The sequence below is a fragment of the Pezoporus wallicus genome, unplaced genomic scaffold (assembly GCF_028554395.1).
Source record: "Pezoporus wallicus isolate ANWC-B61680 ecotype Strahan unplaced genomic scaffold, APGP_CSIRO_Pwel_v1 scaffold_2584, whole genome shotgun sequence".
Lineage (NCBI taxonomy): Eukaryota > Metazoa > Chordata > Aves > Psittaciformes > Psittacidae > Pezoporus > Pezoporus wallicus.
In genome coordinates, this window is record NW_026642851.1 from 11,840,099 (window position 1) to 11,860,955 (window position 20,857).

At 40.0% G+C, this 20,857-nt stretch overlaps 1 protein-coding gene across 22 annotated transcripts in view; it reads left to right on the forward strand.

Moving 5' to 3' along the window:
- Positions 1-20,186, forward strand: part of SVIL (supervillin) — a 114,818-nt gene extending 94,632 nt beyond the window's left edge. For 21 of the 22 annotated variants that reach the window (XM_057432838.1, XM_057432840.1, XM_057432826.1 and 18 more), the window contains 18 exons: positions 1,530-1,707; positions 2,000-2,172; positions 3,396-3,551; positions 4,317-4,453; positions 4,966-5,113; positions 5,240-5,385; positions 6,246-6,421; positions 6,522-6,666; positions 6,998-7,274; positions 9,175-9,326; positions 10,219-10,324; positions 11,423-11,630; positions 12,295-12,428; positions 13,112-13,267; positions 13,671-13,814; positions 18,024-18,145; positions 18,946-19,101; positions 19,227-20,186. In XM_057432838.1, coding sequence (XP_057288821.1) covers positions 1,530-1,707; positions 2,000-2,172; positions 3,396-3,551; positions 4,317-4,453; positions 4,966-5,113; positions 5,240-5,385; positions 6,246-6,421; positions 6,522-6,666; positions 6,998-7,274; positions 9,175-9,326; positions 10,219-10,324; positions 11,423-11,630; positions 12,295-12,428; positions 13,112-13,267; positions 13,671-13,814; positions 18,024-18,145; positions 18,946-19,101; positions 19,227-19,313 — 2,801 coding nt within the window. In that variant the 3' untranslated portion in view covers positions 19,314-20,186. Of the gene's footprint in view, positions 1-1,529; positions 1,708-1,999; positions 2,173-3,395; positions 3,552-4,316; positions 4,454-4,965; positions 5,114-5,239; positions 5,386-6,245; positions 6,422-6,521; positions 6,689-6,997; positions 7,275-9,174; positions 9,327-10,218; positions 10,325-11,422; positions 11,631-12,294; positions 12,429-13,111; positions 13,268-13,670; positions 13,815-18,023; positions 18,146-18,945; positions 19,102-19,226 lie in introns of those variants that run through there. The other variant, XM_057432843.1, reaches the window with a different exon arrangement.
- The last annotated feature ends 671 nt before the right edge of the window (positions 20,187-20,857 follow it).

Below are 20,857 nucleotides of genomic sequence, written 5' to 3' on the forward strand. Positions count from 1 at the left end.
GGCATGCTAAGGCACATGAAAAACAACAAGGTGCTTGGTGACAGCCAGCATGGCTTCACTAAGGGGAAATCCTGCCTGACCAATCTGGGGGCCTTCTATGATGGGGCTACGCAACTGATGGACAGGGGTAGAGCAGTTGATGTCATCTACCTGGACTTGTGCAAAGCATTCAACATCCTTGTCTCTAAGTTGGAGAGACATCAATTTGACGGATGGACCACTCGGTAGATGAAGAACTGGCAGGATGGCCGCACACAAAGAGTTGTGGTCAGTGGCTCAGTGTCCAGCTGGAGATCAGTAACGAGTGGTGTCCCTCAGGGATCGGTGTTGGGACCGGTCTGGTTCAACATCTTTGTCGGTGCCATGGACAGTGGGATTGAGTGTGCCCTTAGCAAGTTTGCCGATGACACCAAGCTGTGTGGTTCGGTTGATACCCTGGAGGGAAGGAATGCCATCCAGAGGGACCTTGACACGCTTGTGAGGTGGGCTGATGCCAACCTTATGAAGTTTAACCATGCCAAGTGCAAGGTCCTACACCTGGGTCAGAGCAATCCCAGGCACAGCTACAGGTTGGGCAGAGAAAAGATTCAGAGCAGCCCTGTGGAGAAGGACTTGGGGGTATTGGTCGATGAGAAACTGAACATGAGCTGGCTTCAGTGTGCACTCACAGCCCAGAAAGCCAACCGTATCCTGGGCTGCATCCAAAGGAGCGTGACCAGCAGGTCAAAGGAGGTGATCCTGCCCCTCTGCTCTGCTCTGCTCTGCTCTTGTGAGACCTCACTTGGAGTATTGTGTGCAGTTCTGGTGTCCTCAACATAAAAAGGACAATCTAACTGTTGGAACAAGTCCAGAGAAGGGCTACGAGGACGATCAGGGGACTGGCACCCCTCCCTTATGAAGACAGGCTGAGACAGTTGGGGCTGTTCATCCTGGAGAAGAGAAGGCTGCCTGGAGACGTCATAGCAGCCTTCCAGTATCTGAAGGAGGCCTATAGGGATGCTGGGGAGGGACTCTTCATTAGGGACTGTAGTGACAAGACAAGGGGTAACGGGTTAAAACTTAAAGAGGGGAAGTTTAGACTGGATATAAGGAGGAAATTCTTTCCTGTGAGGGTGGTGAGGCACTGGAATGGGTTGCCCGGGGAGGTTGTGAATGCTCCATCCCTGGCGGTGTTAGAGGCCAGGTTGGACAGAGCCTTGGGTGGCATGGTTTAGTAGGAGGTGTGCCTGCCCATGGCAGGGAGGTTGGAACTAGATTATCTTAAGGACCTTTCCAACTCTAACTATTCTATGATTCTATGATATGAGTAGCTGTTACACTTCATTTTTAACGTTCTTTTCCAGCTGACTTTTTTACCATCTGTCCTTCAAATTCCATCAATTTAAAACAAACAAAAGGTACAAAAAAAGACATCATCACCACCCAAAAAAGCTTTCACCCCCACAGTTATCAAACAAGCCATGTTTACCTTTTCTAGAGTTAGAAACTTAGTATGATTATTTATTGTGTGAGGTGTGTTTTTCCTGCAGTTGCTGGGATGCAGGAGACAGTGCTGACAGTTACAGGAAGATCTGTGAAAGAGGTGATGAAGCTGGATGATGATGAAACATTTTCCAAATTTTATCGCCATGTGGATTTCCCTTCTTCCTCAGTGCCTTTGGACCTTGATGAGGACTTTGATGCCATCTTTGATCCTTATGCACCAAAGTAAGAACCACTTTGTTTGTTTGTTTGCTTGTTTGTTCATTTTTCCATTGTTTTGAATGCAGACACAGGACAGTGGTCAAAATCTTCAGCTAAAAGTCATCTTGTAGCTATCTTTAGTACTCAGCATGTCTGGTTCGCTACACATTTCTGAAAGCATTCTTTTGCATGAATCAAGGAACTGATCCTAATTTCCTAATAAATGTCACACCCAGAATTAAAGCAAATCTCTTGTCATTAGGTGATTCTTACCCAGAAAATGAACCAATGGTTATAAGCACTGCTTGTTTTTCAGGTTAATATCTTCTGTAGCAGAGCACAAACGGGCAGTTAGGCCTACACGCAGAGTCCAGTCCTCAAGAAACCCTCTGAAAATGCTGGCAGCAAGAGAAGATATTCTTCATGAATATACTGAACAAAGACTGAATGTTGCCTTCATGGAATCGAAGCGAATGAAAGTAGAAAAAAGTAAGCTAACAGGATGATTTGTACAAGATACTGTCTTGCTATTTTAATTTAAAACAAAACAAAAAATACCAACACTAAAACCACAGCTGAAGAAACGGAATGAGACACAATAAATTGATTGAGGTATAAGGTTGAATGTAGACTGCCTAGGAGGCTGGAGAGAAGGGCATGTGTGACTTTCCCAGGGAAAGCTACCTACAGCCACCTCCTGCGCATAGGTTTAATTATTTGTTTTTGGCACAGTCACCTTGTGCAGAGAGAGTGCCATTGTGCCTGCAGGGCAAGGACAGGAGGTTAAGGTAAGCAGCTCTAACATTATTTTATGCTGAGGAGGAGAGCTGGGAAGAACAGATAAACTTTTGTCCAGGTACACTGGCCTCAATTTTGGGTCCTGGTTTTCTCTCAGAAACTGGAATTAGCCTTCTTGACCCCAGAAGGTTAATTTCCATAAAGGATCAGTGCTCTGTGCCAGGGCTTCGTGTTTTACTTGTGACATTGCTTTGTCCCAACAACAGACAGCAAAAGACATTATTGTAAAACTTATTCAAAGGTTTGTCAAGCCACTTTTACTATTTCGGATGCAGGTTTTACTTATTACACTTGAATAAAGAGACATCATCTTTAAACATTGTCTGCATTGATGAAAACACTAATTATGTGTGTAATACTTTTGTTGCCATTTGATGAGAAGCATTTCACAGAGTTACAGATTCATAAAGTATTTGATAGAGAAATAAGCAAAAGGAGCCAAGAATTTAGGCTTTAAGTTTACAGTAAAACATGACTAAGACTTTCAAATGTAAATGGCTATCGCATCACACTGGCAGAGACAAATTTGAAGGGAATTTTAGTTAATTAGCCTTGGCTACTGTGTTGTCTTTTATCATGAATCAGTTATAAGGCATTAAAGATCTACACAGCACTTCACAAAACACTGGATAAGACGTGCTTCCTGGCAAAGTTGGTATTTCTGCCAAATGACATAATTCTGACACTGACAGTTTACTCTTGGATGATATCTAGAAGCTTAGGTGCTGCTAAACTCTAAAAAAGCTTTTGGGCTAGCAGTTTAACTGAGTTCAACCTGGTTTTGCTGTTGTTATTGAGAAGGAGAAAAACTGGAAATAATGGGGGGAAGTATATAATTTTTTTTTTGGATGCAACAACCAATTTTTTAGTAATGTTGTTCTTTTTTTTTCTCCCACCTTCATTTTGTGCACAAGTGTCAACAAACTCAAATTTCTCAGAGGTAGCACTTGCTGGCTTGGCAAGCAAAGAGAACTTCAGCAACATTAGCCTGCGGAGCGTTAATCTTACAGAGCAAAACTCTAACAACAGTGCTGTGCCATACAAGAAGCTAATGCTGCTGCAAATTAAAGGTATGATAGAACTTCTTTTACTCTCAATACATGCTAGGCTGATTGTAACATATGGGAGTTGCTACCGCAGTTGGATGCTTAACTTCTTCTAGATCACTAGCTCAAGACTGATGTCCAAAACCTAACAGAGTAAGTGAGAACTGTGTGACAAATGCAAAACCTTACAGATAGGTCCGCATTGTGTTCACTGGTGTGTGTTTCCCAAGAAGAAAACTGAATATTTCAGGAATTCTGGCCACTCCAATGGAAATACTTGAACTTTCCCATTCTTCTAGTTCTCAGTATAACTTGGATGTGGCATGACAACGTTGTTGCTCCACTTCTCCTTACAGCACTTAGTAATGTATTTGATTCTGTGAAATAATAGCTACTTTTTTAGCACAGTAAAATTCTTACAACTTTTTACCACCCACAGAAACTGTGCCATAGCTTCACTTAAGCAAATGTAAAGGATTCTGGAACTTGGCTGCTGTCTGCCATTTACTTAATTCACTTCTTTCCAGAAGGACACAAAGTTGTTAAAGCAAGAGCAGGAAATAATAGATGTATTAGTTGATAGGAGGCAACAATTTTTTGTTTCCTGTGAGTAAACTCTTTTTCCACAGCAGTAGACTTTTTATTCTTCTTTAACAGTCACATATGGACAGTTTCCCTATATTTTTTCTAAATGTGATGGGATTGTTTGTATTTCAGTCAAAATAAATTAGATCTTGGCATTTGATACCAGTAGCCAAAGGAATATAATTAGCTTTGTTTTCTCTTTAGGAAGAAGGCATGTTCAAACGAGATTAGTTGAACCAAGGGCCTCATCACTGAACAGCGGAGACTGTTTCCTGTTGTTAACTCCACATTTATGTTTCTTGTGGGTAGGAGAGTTTGCAAATGTCATAGAAAAAGCAAAGGTTAGTACTAGGTGGTTTTTCTATTACTTATTTTTAGAACTGTTGTCGTATATGTCTCTGATGTAATTGAGCCTTGATGCCAGTTGTCTCAAAAAGTGGCATGTAACTGATAGCCAGTGACAGGTAGATACGCAGGATTCCTGTAAATATGTTTTAGCCTGTGCACTGAATGAAAGCTGACGTAGGAGTGTGTAGGTTATGAAGCTTCAAGAGAAAAGAGGATATCCTCAGGAAACAGATTTGGACTCAAACAAAAATAGTCAGAATTGCAGGATGTCCTTTGTGTTCCCATGCTCATTAAGAGCAAGTCTTGTTTTAAGGCAAATGAAAGAATGAATGTATTTCTGTAGCATTTTTTCTAGCATCTGTTTATTTAGTGCAACAAATAATAACAATTTTTCTACAATTTGCTCTGTTATTTCCTATCTACTTTTGCCTTCTCCCTGAACAAGACATGCACAAGTATTCAAAAGACTTAAGCAATCCTATTCAGATAACTGTTAATCTCTTAGGCTTCAGAACTTGCAACTTTAATTCAGACAAAGAGGGAACTTGGCTGTAGAGCTTCTTATATACAGACTATAGAAGAAGGAATAAATACCCATACCCATGCAGCCAAAGACTTCTGGAAACTCCTTGGTGGACAGACAAATTATCAATGTAAGCATTCTTACAGTTACAGTATCTGATGTTTTATCACAGTAAAATAGTTGAGTCTGTTCTCTTTACTAAAGGCAGTTGGATGTTAATGTTTTTTTTATTACTTCTGACAATCTTTCCCTTAAGCTGCTGGAAGTCCTGAAGAAGATGAAATGTATGAAGCTGCAATAATAGAAACAAATTGCATTTATCGCCTCGTAGAAGATAAACTTATTCCTGAGGATGACTACTGGGGAAAGGTGCCAAAATGTACCCTGCTACAACCAAAAGAGGTATTGTGCCACTTACAGCTCCTGTGGTAAGTGCAGGAACATAAAGCTTACAGCGACGTTCATTAACTGCAAATGCTCATGGAGAGGCTCACTAAAAATTGGGTTCTCTGTGTTTCTGAAAAGCTTCTGAACACTTTGCTGTGTAGAGTGTGCTGCAGGTCTCAAGAAATTAGATCATGTTATCTTTAAAGTCAAATTTTATTTTAGGAAGTGTAAATCTTTTCATCAACAGTGCCTCACTCCAAAGTCATGAAGTACAAAACAGGTAGCACTTTGGAAGAGCAAAACAAAATAAGCCCCTGCTTTTATTTCTGTCTTAAGCAGACTTTTCAGTTTCAAACAACAATTTCACCCATCTAAGAGCAGATTTCCAAAATAAAGACACAATGCATTTTCTTGAAAGTGTTCAAGGAGCTGCCTGTTTGCTGAGCCAGTTACACAGTCTGTATGTTCTGTCAGCCTTCTCTCGCTGCAGGAAAAAGCAAAGGTCTAAATGTCAGTGAAAGCTAATGTGACTGGACAGCAATCAGTCATGCAACAGAATCAGGTTTTTAGTAATGAGAGATCTCTAATCAGCTACTGACTTAGCTACCACATGAAGATACACCTCATAGTATTCTCTATAAAGTTGCTTACATTCCTCAACAATTAGATATCACAGTGCAGACCACTCATCTGGCCTTACTTGTGTTGCAATGGTAGTTGTTAGTGTCACTGCAGAGGCTCAGATATTTGGAGGAGCTTGTATTCAACATACTGCCAGCTTGCAGCACTAGGAGACTGGAGGATCAGGGTATCACCTAACCTAATGGTAGATTGATGGTTTGATTTTTTTTTTTTTTTTCTGGTTTGGTTTTTAGGTGTTGGTGTTTGATTTTGGCAGTGAAGTATATGTATGGCATGGAAAGGAAGTTACTTTAGCACAAAGAAAAGTGGCATTCCAGCTGGCAAAACACTTGTGGAATGGCACCTTTGACTACTCCAATTGTGATATAAATCCTCTGGACCCAGGGGAATGTAATCCCCTCATACCAAGGTATTGAAACTCAAGTTCAGTCTCATTGCAGAAACTTTGTTTTCTTGCCCTTATTTCACAGTGTTTAATTTGATTCTATTTCTTTTATTCGCTTACACAGAAAGGGGCAAGGACGCCCAGACTGGGCTGTGTTTGGCAGACTCACAGAACATAATGAGACAATATTGTTCAAAGAAAAATTTCTTGATTGGACAGAGCTGAAGAAACTCAATGAGAAGAATTCTAGTGAATCCCTTCACCAGAAGGTGCATATAATAAGCATGATAGGTATTTCAAACTAGATGACCTAGCTGGGATGGAAGCCAGGGAAGCTTGTTTTCTGCGATCTAGAGCACTTTCTTTATCTTGTGAGCTTTGACCTTTGATGGTCAGAACATCATCACCTACAGTGAACCCACAGAGTTGCTTTATATTAGTGCCAAGCAGCTGGGTGAATACTGCCAAGGTGGCTTTGACAAGGCATCGAGTGATGACAAGATATTAAAATACTGAAATATGCAGGAGTCAAACTGGCTGGAACTGTGGGGTAAGAAGAAAAAAGCTGTGCTCAAAGAAATCTCTTGTGTTTTTTGACAGGAAGAATCCAGATCTGACTCTAAACCGTATGATGTCATGCTAATGGTGGCTGTGCCTCAAACAACTGTAGGCACAGTCTTGGATGGAATGAATATTGGCCGGGGCTATGGACTTGTGGAAGGAGAAGATGGGAGGCAGTTTGAAATTATCACTGCATCTGTGGATGTCTGGCACATCCTGGAATTCGATTATAGTAGACTGCCTAAGCAAAGCATAGGGCAGTTCCATGAGGGAGACACATACGTGGTGAAGTGGAAGTACATGGTGAGCACTACAGGTTAGTGAACAATTCCATTTCATCCTGCTGAAACATGGAGAAGTTCAGCTAAAACTGCTGCTGTTAGGGGTGAGATCCAAATCTAGACTTCCTCAGACGTAAAACTGGTTTAAAGGTTAGGAATGCTAATTTAGCCTTCCTAGGCCATTAAGAAGTACAGCTTCTTATTTTATATTGTTTAAAAGAAAGCACTAAAAAAAAAAAAAGAAAGGAAAAAAAGAAGCTGTAGTTATTTTTCATACATCAAATTGTAATACTGTCCATCTCTGCTTTTACCTAACAGTGGTGGTGTACGTGGTCACAGGACAGCTCATTAAGCCAGAATTGTGCCCACAGTTTAACACCAAAATAACTAGGCAGCTGGACTAATGACAGTGTCTGAATATCTTGCAAGAGAGATAGGCTTAGCAACGAGGAAAGCCTTTGCTGGGTAATGGGGAACAGTAACAATGACAGGAAGAGTCCTTGCCACCTCATAGCCTGTGCTGTACTTTTTGCTGTTTCTGGAAGCCCTTTGCGATGGGATTCAGTCTCAGATGGAAAACTTTAGCAGCGTTCTGACAAAGAGCCTGAAAGCAGCAGGTAAAAGTATTGTAACTCTCCCTTCTGGCACTAAACAAAGAATAGGTGGCTTTTATGATAAGTAAAATAGTCTAAAAAGAATTGTTCCAAATAGGAAAATATTAAAATTGGTTGAAAGCAGTATAACAGCTATACAAATTCAGGCTTTTAGCCAAAACATGTAGGAAGGTCTTATTCAGGATTGTTGAGTTCATGTATTTCCCAATCCAAGAAAAATACAAAAGCTTGTAAATCCTGGGAGATGTGGGTAAAACTAATACTGAACTTTAAACAGACTCCTAATCCAAATGGATGAAAATATATTCCATCACTCCAAAGCAGAATAAATTTCTGTGTAGGAGGCAGTACTTTTATGGGCTGAATGTACAGATAAGAGTGAAAACCATAAATTTTAGAAGCGACTGGTGGCTTGGGTATTCTCAACTTGAAAAACCAGGATGCTTTCTCCTAAGTATTTCAGTTGGATGCTGCTCAGCACTGCTGAAATCAAGGCATAAGTTTTTATATTTCTTTTTTAAATCTGTTTTAAAGCTCTTGGTTTTTTTTAAAACCTTTGATTTCATTATATCTGTTTATTCAGTATTCACTGCAAAGAATATAATATTCCATAACAGGTTGTATTTTTGAACTTCATTTGCTGAAACATTATTTGCTTATCATAACAACTAACTGACGATCCTTTAAAACAAAAGAAACCATTCACTGCTAACCCACTATCCAGACCAATGTGAAATACCAAGTTAATTCTAAAAAATAAATAAATAAAGCTTACCCAACTTTTTTATGACTGCAAAATACTGCTTTGGTGTTCTTTTGTTCTGTAGTTTTCCTTTCTAATATCACTTTACCAAGAAAGGTTTTACTTTTAGGCCTGTAGGTTTCTCAACTGTTGCTGTTTCCAGTATCACTCATCAGCCAGCTACTCTCCTGCTGCCAAAGAACAGAGTGTAATGTGGAAAATGAGCCATAATGCAGTCTTCTGGTAACATGAGTGGACATACCATTTCACATGCAAATTGGCTCAAGTGATGACAGTTATTTTTCTCCAGATAGTACCAATTCTTTCTACATCTCTTTCTCTGGCCTACACAGGCTTCTCTGACTGTGGGCTTACATCCACCTGATGAGACAAGGCCAACTTTGCATGGGGATGTACTGGCTTGGAGACCTAATGCTCTTCCAATTGGACATTTTATCTTTCCTGTTCTGGACAGGATAGTCCAGAATTTAATCTGATCTGCTTAGATCAGATTAAACCATGTGCTTTCCAAACCTATAGCCAGAGTACTTTTTTCAGCATGTGCTTTCTGTTTTGCAGTTGGAAGCAGGCAAAAAGGAGATCAACAAGTAAGAGCTGTTGGAAAAGAGAAATGCGTGTATTTCTTTTGGCAAGGAAGGCACTCCACAGTGAGTGAGAAAGGGACATCGGCATTGATGACAGTGGAACTTGATGAAGAGAGAGGAGCACAGGTGAGACCTAGGTGGCAGATCTGGTAAGACTTGCCTGCCTAAGTAGTCACTACTGGAAAATGCAGATTATCGTTTTTTTTGTCTCCTCTTTGTGTAAAGGTGTTCTTTTCAGTACAAATAGCCAAACCTCAAAATTACTTTGGGCTTTATTCCAGCTTCCAGAAACACGTAAGCTCCTTTATGGATTGTCGTTCCCAAATCCCACTTCTAAAGATTGTATTTCTGAGAACGGCTGAAGGAGAATATCTGCTCTCTCTCCAGGAGTGGGTGAAGCACAGCTACACAAATCTGTGCCTTCACTTCAAGTACATATTCAGATAACAGGACTGTTTTCCTAGTGCTAAAAGCAGGAGAAGCACTTTCAGCCATGCCAAGGCATGAAAATACATTTGAAATTTTCAATTTATTTACTCTGTATTTATATTAGCAATTGGCTATATCAGTTTCATAATCAAAATGCAATGTTTAATGAGCAAAGAACATGCATGTTCTCATAAAAAAGTTTTACATTGAATTGAGAACCAATTTCAGTTCCTACATTATCTCTGTAATAGTTTCAAAGAACATCAAACTAGATGGCTCAATCCTGTAAAAATTCAAATGATGATTAGTTTAAACTAATTTAAATCAATGTTTATTTGGTATTCCTTATCCTCTTGATTGTAGAATTCCAGCTAGAAGTTTCTTTCAATATACAGCTCACATATGAAACCCATTGCATGCTGATATATATGGTAAATTAAACAACAGCCAGCAGTTGTAAAGTAGAAGGAAAGCCATCCTTGTGGGTGGCCATAATTGTATAATTTTTACTAGTTCACAGAGATTCATTTTCCTGAGTCTGTATACTTGCTTCATTTTTTTAATGAAGAGTGGTGCTTTCAATTTCCAGGTACAAGTGCTTCAAGGGAAAGAACCGCCATGCTTCCTGCAGTGCTTCCAAGGAGGGATGATTGTGCATGCTGGAAGAAGGGAAGAGGAAGAAGAAAATGCACAAAGTAATTTACTGTTAGTTAAGAGGTTCTGCCCCAAAATCCTTTTTTACCTATTGTGAAGGGCTTTGAATTCGGTCTCGACTACCATACTCTGTAGAAATGAATGCCATGAAACCCATGAGACAGCTTTGCAATGCTTTGTTTCAAGGTAGTTTGTTTCTTCTTTGAACCTAGAATAGATTTTGTCACTCTAGAGAAAGCTGACCTTATGGTATAGAAACGCATATAAATTGTTCTAGTTATTTTTTAATTAAGCAAAGTGCCTGTTTGCTTTAAAATATGTTCTTTTCTACATAGTCTGGGAAAAAGAGTGTTTTCATGAGCAGTTCTCCTGCTCCAAGGAGAACTCTAAGCTCATGTTACTCATTCATTACTTTTTGCAATATGTATTTCTTGAATGCTGTAGTTGAGATAGAATTTCAGTACAAGTGTAGCTTGGAGATCATAGAATCAGAGAATGGTTTGGGTTGGAATGGGTCTTAAGGATCATCTCGTTCCAATCCCTGTGCCATGGGCAGGGACGCTTTCCACTAGACCAGGTTGCTCAAAGCCCCATCCAACCTGGACTTCAGCACTTCCAAGGCAGCCACAAATTCTCTGGGCAGCCTGTGCCAGTGCCTCGCCACCCTCATAGTGAAGAATTTCTTCTTAATATCTAATCTAAATCTCCCCTTTTTCATCTTAAAGCCATTCTCCCTTGTCCTATCACTACATGCCCTTGTAAAAGTTGATGTACCAGTTCTCATCTGAGTGTGGCCTCCTGTGCCTAAGGTGCACAGGGAAGGAGGAGCCGAACAAGAGAACTACCATATTCGTTTACCTTTTTTCCCTGAATGAAACAGAGCAGGCTCTTCTGTGCTAAACTCTTCAACTGTTGATACTTGTACTCTCGTATCAAGGTTTCAGAAGGCATCTTTTCTGCAACAGGGTTTCTTAAGTAGTATTAGACAAACCTGATGCTTAGCTAGTTGATTCTGTGGTAATACAGGCATGTAATATGTGAAATTCATCAGTATGAGAATAGCTGCTCCTGAGCAGAGGTCTTGATTTTCAATCCCATGTGACTGTGTAATACTGCTGCACTGTTCCTGTCTGCTCCAGGTGACTGGAGGCTATACTGCGTGCGAGGAGAAGTTCCCAATGAAGGAAACTTACTTGAAGTAGCATGTCACTGCAGCAGCCTGCGTTCCCGGACATCCATGATTGTCCTCAATATAAATAAAGCTCTTATCTACCTGTGGCACGGCTGCAAAGCACAATCTCACACCAAGGATGTAGGAAGAACAGCAGCCAATAAGATAAAAGAACAGTGAGTTTCTGACCTATATCTTGGAGATGTTTATACAGGCTACCAATTGACTTAAAATAGTCTGTCTCAAAGAAAAGTTGAATTAAATAAAGCTGTCCTCTGAGTACATCTGCAACATGTGCATGCTTGGTAAGGAGGAGGAATGATGGGTAGTTGACTTAGCGTAGTGGGGAAAACATGTTCTGTAATCATTTTCACCTAAGGTCAAATGCACCTATTCTTCCTACAGTTCTAGTTACAGTTGCAAAAAAAAATTGTAATCTCTTCCCATTTGAAGGGAGGTTCTCAATATCTGAAAAACAAACTAACTCCTAGTTGGTAGGAGGATTAGAATCAAGCCTTGGGTATAAGGAAGAGGAAATTAATTTAGGAACGCATGTGAGGAGGACAGCAGTAGTTAAAAAAACAGGCAGTGAGAATCCGTACCTACAGCTCACGCGAGCATCTCCTCCACTGGGAATGTGATCAGAAATGGTAGAGAAATAGTTGCTGAAACTCCGTATCTTGTGTATTGATAATTTTGTCATAATTTTCAAAAGGCTTATGTTGACATGAAGTGTGCAACAAGCCTGTAGAGTGCTTTTGGGTTCTAATAATGTGAGTGGCCAGCAGGTTTTTGTTGGGGGCAAGAAAGCTGGGTTCACTCTCTCTCTGTGTTTTGCAGGTGTCCGCTGGAGGCAGGGCTGCACAGCAGTAGCAAGGTGACGATTCATGAATGTGATGAAGGATCAGAGCCCTTGGGATTCTGGGATGCATTAGGAAGGAGAGACCGAAAGGCTTATGATTGCATGTTGCAAGGTAGATCTGCATTCCAGGATTTGGCACTCACATTTTCCAATATTGTGAGATTGTATGTAAAGATTATATGTGAGCTTAATGTAAAGCTTTTGAAGAACATCTTGGTAGTTGAGATGATCCCTTCAGAGAGATGCTTCCAAAACTCTACTGACTTAAGTAATACTGTTGTGGAAGGGAAGTGCTGGAAAACCAAGTGTTTCGTTTTATTCTCTCCCCCTTCTACATCCCCTCTGTATTCATGCTGCACAGATCAACAGCTAACACCAATGCATTTTGCTTCTCTTCTGAAAGGACTTAGGAGGCAGTTCTGCACACAGTTCTTGTCCAGTCTGCTTTGAAACTGCCAGCAAAGGTAGCAGGAGAATTGATTTACCAAGCGGAAAATGCGTCATCTGAAAACTAAACTCTGAGATCGGCTTGCTTCACTCTAAGCTGCAAAACAGCCAGTTATGAAATGGCTGGTAGTAACTAGCCAGGATCAGGTTCAATCTGATGGCAGCCAGCCTTTTAGCTCAAGTTCTTCATAGCTATTGCTAGTCCTCCAGCACATCTGGTCATCTTTCTTGATTTTTCAAAACCAGGAAAAATTGCAGTCATTCTAAAGCCAACTTTTAAAAAAATGTCATTTACATTCATCTCTGGTATTTTGTATTGAAAGTCTTCTTAATTTTTTTACTTTAAAGATCCTGGAAAGTTTAATTTCACCCCCCGCCTGTTCAGCCTCAGTAGTTCATCTGGAGAATTTTCAGCCACTGAGTATGTTTACCCTTCAAGAGACCCCGCTGTCATCAATTCCATGCCATTCTTGCAGGAGGATCTTTACACTGCTCCACAGCCAGGTATGTGCTTTAAAATATTTAAGTAACGGGTAAGCAGATAAGTGTTTCCTGCACTGGGCAGTGAGTCAGTAACTGTAATCACTGATAATATGATTTGTCTCAGGAAGATGTGTGCATGTGAGACTTACACAGCAGTTAGTAATAGCAGTAATTTTTTCCATTATAAAGATGCTGAGAACTAATCAAATGTATATGTGTCCAAAAAGTTTGCAATAGAATACATTGTTTATATCAGAGACTCTGAGTTCAGCTGAGGTTCAGATGGATGAATAACAAAAGGGATTGGTAAGCTTTGAAGTGATCCTGTCCTGATCCTGGCAAGCATGCAAGACTAGGGTTGTACAGAGGATTCTAAGAACTAGTAAGTGGCTGATGGTGAATTTGTTATTTTTTGGCTGTACAGCACTGTTCCTTGTTGACAATCACCATGAAGTGTACCTGTGGCAAGGCTGGTGGCCTGTAGAAAACAAAATTGCTGGATCAGCTCGCATTAGGTGGGCTACAGACCGGAAATGCGCCATGGAGACAGTGCTCCGATACTGCAAAGGTAAAAGATTGCTGTGCCTGGCTGTCTGAGTCTGTCCTACTTTTCCAAGCATTACTGTTCCCTGCTGAAAGGTACACAGGTGCTCCCGCAACGTTGTTGATAAACATCAGTGTATTTGAGGATACATTCTCCATTCCTTCTTAGCAAACAGTTTGTTTAGTAATGGCATTGTTCCCAAATTGCCAAGATACTCCGCTGACTCAGTTCTCAGAGGAAAGAATTTATTTCTTTTCTGTGTCCCCACTGTGGGAGAATACTTCAGACATCAGATTCCTAAAAGTGAATTCTGAGAACACAGCTTCTTAAACCTGAATGCTTTCTGTCTAGCTTCTCTTAGAATTCATAACCTTCTGTGTATCAAAGGACTGAATGAAGATACTGCTTGCTGATGTAACTGGGTTTTGATTTAGTGAAGGAAGTGGAAAGACTTTGAAGATCAAGAACAAGTCTTACACGGAAACAGATGGCCGTTGGAAATGCTGGAGGACAGAGCTAAGTCTCTGAGCTCATTTCTACAAGACAGAGTTATTGCCACTCAGATTCAGGCTTTAGTTGATCATCATGTTGCGAGTACACAGACTAGATTATTTCCTGCACTAGTAGAGTTTCTTTGAGACATTGTAATGCTTTCCTCTGTTTCATCTAAGGTTATGGTGAGGCTAGGAACAGACCTTGCATCTTCTGATAGAGAATGAATAAAGGAAGGTGTAGGGGTTACCATCCAGGAGAGAAGGCATAAGTAAAGCCAATGTTCTGTTAATTCAGAGCAGTTTCCCACTGTGAATAAGTCACTAGGGCTTAATTGGTCCAAACTACGTCCTCTTGCAAGAAAATCCTGATCACTTATAGACTTTGAGACCTCATGATGCCACGGATTTCTTCCGTAGCAAATAAACTTTATAATATGTGACACAGCTGGTGGTAACTGTCATCTTCTTCCATAGATATTTGTATATTTGAAGAGGTAAAGCCATATCCCTACTGGATCCCACCACTACAGGGATAAGCTAGTGTCTCCTTCTCAATCTGGAGGTGGAATAGGAGCAGGAGCAAATGTTGTGTTTCTACCCAGTTGTCTTGTGTCACTGAGAGGAGGTAGTAACACTTGACAAGAGACAGCTGAAAACTAGGACTGAAGTCAGTGAAATGTGATCTTTATTGGACTGTATTATTGCTCTACATGGTTCATCCTCTGGTGTCACTGGCACTGCCCTACCAAACAGCAGCATTTGTTTAGGAACGGGGTGCTGAAGACAGGGCAGTAATTGAAAGTCTTTGGCAGTTACTGCTGAATTCCTTGAAGAAGAGGCTAGTTACTTGTTCTCCACCACCCCCAGTTTTCGTAAGTCAGAAGGAGTGAGAAGATGCATTTCTTTGAAATCATTTCATACAATGTGCTTCACAGCAGAAGTGAATGTCAGCACAGCATCCATGCGATGTAGTACCCAGAGATGCTCAGCAGGCTAGTGAGAGAGATGGAACTAAGATCCTGTTCTCTCCAGTGTTCCTGATACAGTGCTGTAATCTGGTAATGAAAATCATGTTTTCTGGCCCCAGCAGAGATGGAATAAGATACACATGCTGAGATTTGGATACTTTTCCAGATTTCTGGAACTTCATTGAGTTCAATGATGGGAAAAAGGATTAATACCTTCTGCACTGGATTGAAGTTGCTGCATCTGAGTTTGATGCACAGTGGAAAGCACTTCAGTGACTCCTCGGGGGTCTGAAGTTTAGCATATGTTCATAGGACAAACTTTTTTGTTGGGTACTTACTCTTCTACTTCTGGCCATGACTTTGCAGCAGTTGTGGCATTTTTCCTTTTTGTGACGGGGTAGTTCTCAAGAGCTTTGGGCTGTGTGGTTGCATAGATACAGAGCAAATTTGCTACTGTTAAAGACTGATTCTACATGTACTATTTCTATGCTAAAACAGAGTTTAGCTGTTTTTTACTGTTCCAACTATGCTGTCCTGGTGATCTGTCATTTTCGTGATCTGTCATTTTCATGATCTGGAATTCTGTCAACCACTGTCAAAATGTCATTGCATCAAGCTGTCAGGGCTGACTAGCTCTTATGTGTGGCTACTTATCAAGGTGGAGAAATTGAATTTCAGGAGATACCAATGCTGCTGAAATTGCTTTGACTACCAGAATATAGTTAAGTGAACAGAAGCATTAAAATGCTTTTTTCTTATTTTTCTCTCTCCATTTCTTTCCTCATCTCTTTCCACCCCCCACCTTTGCAGGCTTATTCGTTGTTTTTTGTTTTCTTTTCCTGGATTGCAATGTTTAACTACATGATGGTATGAAAGGGACGGACTGGCAGCTCTGGATATCTCATGAATATACCTATCAGTTCTCCTTGAGCATAAATCTTATTTAACTTGTCAAAATATCTTGAAAGTGTTTCTGTGGTTTTATCCGCTAAATCAGCAGTCCGGAGAGCTGAGCTGCAGACTGCTAAGGGAGGGAAGAATCTGGTTTGGCCTTCAGTAATTCTTAGTGAGGAGATCAGCTTGTGCTGAGGGCAGAGTTCATGCAATAAAAATATTTCTCCACTTTACATACAAATTCATCTTGCCTGTACCGGAACATTAGCAAATGCCACTTTCCTTTTATTTCTTGGCTGAATTACTGAGAGTGGAGCAGTGCAACGAGAGCAGATTCACACGGTTTTTAAATGTAAAGTTTTTAAGTGGTTCTTGAATTATTCCTAGTAGAATGAAGAAATAAACCAAAGTGAAAATACGTGGGAGAGAAGGCTTAAAATCAAATATTCAAATGATAAATCTTCTTCCTAAATTGTACAGTTAACACACATTTTAATATGTTTGTTAGACTACTCCACAGAGCTTTCAACTCTAGTATTCAGTTTGTTGTGAACATATTCTCTGTTACCAGTTTGCTCCCAACTTCTGATGTAAATCCAAACCAGTAATGTTCAGGTTTTGCAGACCTAGTGGAACAGCGATGTCCAGCCAGGCTCTCCATTTGCATTCAGCACAGGTTATTACATGAATATTCTGGGGTGCTCCTCAGCAACAGGGAGGAGGGGGTTGTGTTCTTTTGGACCCTCCTGCCTGACAGCCCACGTGCATCAAGTGCAGGTAGAGAATACAGTGAAAAAACAGGATCTTCTGTAACAGAATTACACACTTCGGAGAAAATCTTAGCACATGAAAGATGCTCTGAGATTGAATGTAGGGAATAACAGAATTCTGCAAGAATTAGTTTTTAGGGCAGCTACAGCCCTTAGAAATGAGGTGGTATCATGTTTCGCTGTTAGTTTCACCTGGACTTTATAACCTCTTCAGCTTTTCCACTGCCTATCCGGAAGAACAATTTGATTAGACTGAGTTGTTTGAATCTAAGTAAGATGAAGGTACAATATTTTTTGAATGATAGCTCCTCCCAGCCCCTGACTGCCTGTCTACCTCTTTCCAATAATATTCGGAGTTCATCAGTGCTTTTTAATCCTTGGGGAATTAAATCATTCAACCAGTAGGGCCTTTTTTCTACCAGTACCTGGCATAATGACTGATACTACTTAATCTGATACAGCATCATTCCGAGGCAGGTTTATGTGCATATCCTGTGTAGTGTGCACACTACATGTTTTAAAGAAGCAGGACTTTGAAAATCATCAGTAACTGCCATCCAGCTAGTGTAGTATCTCTGTTAACTCTCAGATCTCATTGCTTCGAATTTGTAATACCAAAATTACTGTGTTACACCTCAGTTATCCCAGTTTAAGAATAGTTTAAACATTCTCACTTAACCCTCCAAGCTTAAGCTTTATTTGCTGTTGGCAGGACACTTCTGCTGAGTGTACCAGAAGGTTTTATTTACCTCAATTTGGCTAATTTCAGACCATCACACTCTGCTTACTCTATTCTAACTCTATTTCTGTAAGATAATAAAGAACATTCGGTTAGGAAGTAACGGGGGGGGGGGGGAATTTTCAGCATACATGGTTTGATCTTGTCAAATCAGATACAATAAAAGGCAGAATTAAGAATACCAAAAACCATGTTAAAAGGTGTCATACTGCATTTAAAACAGCATAATGGTGAAACTTATTCATCCTGCCTTAGATTAATTCCACTTTTCAGAAAAGAATCAATTAAACATGCTTACAAGGTAGCTTTGACATTGCAAAATATAGTACTATTTGTAATTTCTCTTTTTTTATTTTGACTGGTTTTAGGGAAAAATGTAAAGAAGCCCCCCAAATCCTATCTAATTCATGCTGGCCTAGAGCCTCTGACCTTCACTAATATGTTTCCAAGTTGGGAACACAGGGAAGACATCGCAGAGATCACAGAAATGGTAAATCTTTTCATTGCACAGGCTGTTTGCTACTGCTAGTAATTGTGTCCCTTGTTGTCAGTAACATCGGTTGGTTGTGCTGTCAAGCCCCAAAATCCAGAGGATGAGCTTAAAAAGTACAGTTCAGGAGTCTGCACAGGAAATAAAATAAAGATGTGGCTAAATATTGACTGGGTATCAGAGGCATTCCCGGTTGTTTTTTCATGTAACTTCTCATTCTTTTTTGTTAGAAATGGGAAGACAATGTTATCTGAATCATCTCTTAGAAAAAGATGTGCTAGAATTTAGCAGAACAACTGTTTCAATCATGTGAAGCACACAGCAACCTGCAGTTCTGGTCTGCCCTTCAGGCTCAAAGTGCAGGAGAGCAAAATGCCTCACAAAGGATCAACTGGCTGCAAGAGCTCCAGCATTGACTGCCCCACCTGGGAAGCATAATCACAGCTGAATTACATGAGACTGTTTAAAAGTCTTCAGTCAAGGGGCATCTCAAGGCAAATGACATTTCCTGTTTTGTAAGTCTTCTGCAGCCATCTGTAGTGGAAAATTCTTGCTTCATGACTAAACACAGAATTCAACCTTAAACCAAGATTCTAGGAGTACAGGGTGTCCTGCTAATCACAGGCCTTCTTTTAGCTGTGAAATTGTTGTAGGAAAGGGCTGTGTGCAGAACTAGAAGTATAGCTTTGTGCTCCTTGGGCCAGGCAGTGCAGGCTGATCCCGTGCCATCTGCAGACTGCAATGGGAGCAGATGGTTTCGGCATTGTGATCCTGTTCTCTTTTTCCTTTTCTCCCTATAGGATGCAGATGTTTCTAATCAGATAATCCTTGTGGAGGATGTGCTGGCCAAGCTGTGTAAAACGGTGTATCCATTAGCAGATCTCTTAGCTAGGCCTCTACCTGAGGGAGTTGACCCACTGAAACTTGAAATTTATCTTTCAGATGAGGACTTTGAGGTAAGGAGAGAATAGGTGCACTGTTACTCTGTGCATGTGTATCTAACCATGCTATGAAGTTGTTTGACAGTTTTGCTGCTTATAAGTGGTTTTACTAATGGTATATCCTCTCATTTTAAACGTAGGTTGCATTAGAGATGACAAGAGAAGAGTACAATGCACTGCCGTCTTGGAAGCAGGTTAATCTGAAGAAGGCAAAAGGACTTTTCTAAGTTGTGTTTGTTGGAGTGAATACTAAAGGGATGTCTGTTTTCACCTTCTATGCCCTTTAGAAGAATTGTACCCCACATTAACAGAATAAATAGAAATAACCTGAAGTTATTAGTGACTACCTATCTGGAGGTGTGTAATATTATAAAAGGCCAAGAGAACTCTTTGGAAATGGAATTCAATTTTGACTGTTAAAGGTAATGTGGTTAAGCTCTACTCTCCTATGCACTTAAACAGTAGTTTCTTGAGCTACTGCTGCAGGTATCCTTTGGCTATATACAATACTTGCCATTTTTGGTTTTGAAGAAGTTCTCTTTGTAAAGTGTTATTTTGTTAGTTTGTGGATTACAAAGAATTTATATTTATATAAACACATAGAACAAGTATGTATTTAACAATGCAATATATATTCACTTCCAAGACTTTCATGTCAAAACTACAGAAGAGTAGCTGGATGGCAGTTGCTTGTACTAAATTAGCTATACCACCAATATGTATCTCCTACGCATTCTGAAAGAATTCTGAAAATTCTCTTTGCAATAGCTAATGAATTGTCCTCAGTGCTGCTTCAGGTGCTAAACTGAACAAAGCGTTTGTATTTATAGCATGGATTTCTTGAGAAACTATGTGAATCAACCTTTATACTTTATTATCCAAAAATGTATAGTGCCTTGTTTTTTGTGTACAGTTTATATACCAAAAAAAAAAGATTGGTCTGCATTTTGAAGATGGCTTAGAATGGTCTCCTACGTTACTTTTCTAATAGTAGAAATAAAAACATCTCAGTTTCTAATCCGTGTTGTAAACATTAAACATGTCTTTTGTGATATAAGAACCGAAAGTAAAAGCTTCTGAATAAACTCTTAGCAATGCTCTGACTTGTCACTATTTTGTACTGTAACCTGTACTGAGTCGTTGGAACCTTCCATAAGGTGGTATTTTATCAAAATATTTTAATCTTTGCTATCTGCAGGTGTTGTACAGAGTTATAATTTGAGAAGCAGATAATGTAGAAAGTAATCAATGTATGAGATAAAATCAGGTCATGCAACACTTTAATGCTGAATGTTGGAACAGTCACTCAACCCCTGCATCCTTTGGGTTTCCCTGTTTTATACGTGAAACCAAAATTATTGTGCTGGTTTTCAAACTCTGAAAAAATCTTTTCAACCTTTGTGCAATTGGGAGTAAACTTGAACTGAAAATGAGTATGGCATCGTGTCCATTCTTTCAGCAAGCACCAGACTCAAAATTGTTTTCATTCAGCTAATTAGAACATGGAATCAAGTAAAAATTTGCTATTGTTTGAAATGGTTTCAGGCATTTGGCACTTCTGTTAACTACTCATGTGGTTCCCCTCTGGCATCCAATGGATTTCACATTTTCATTCCTGCCAGTATAAGCTTAATTCTGCCCTGCAGCTGTTCAGAGCTCCTCCTGCCTCCGTAAAAAGTTGTTGCTCTAGTCATTCTCCTAGGCCCAGGGCAATGAGTTAAGATCTTCGAATATGTGGGGTGTAGATTTCACCAAGATCTGCAGTAAATAT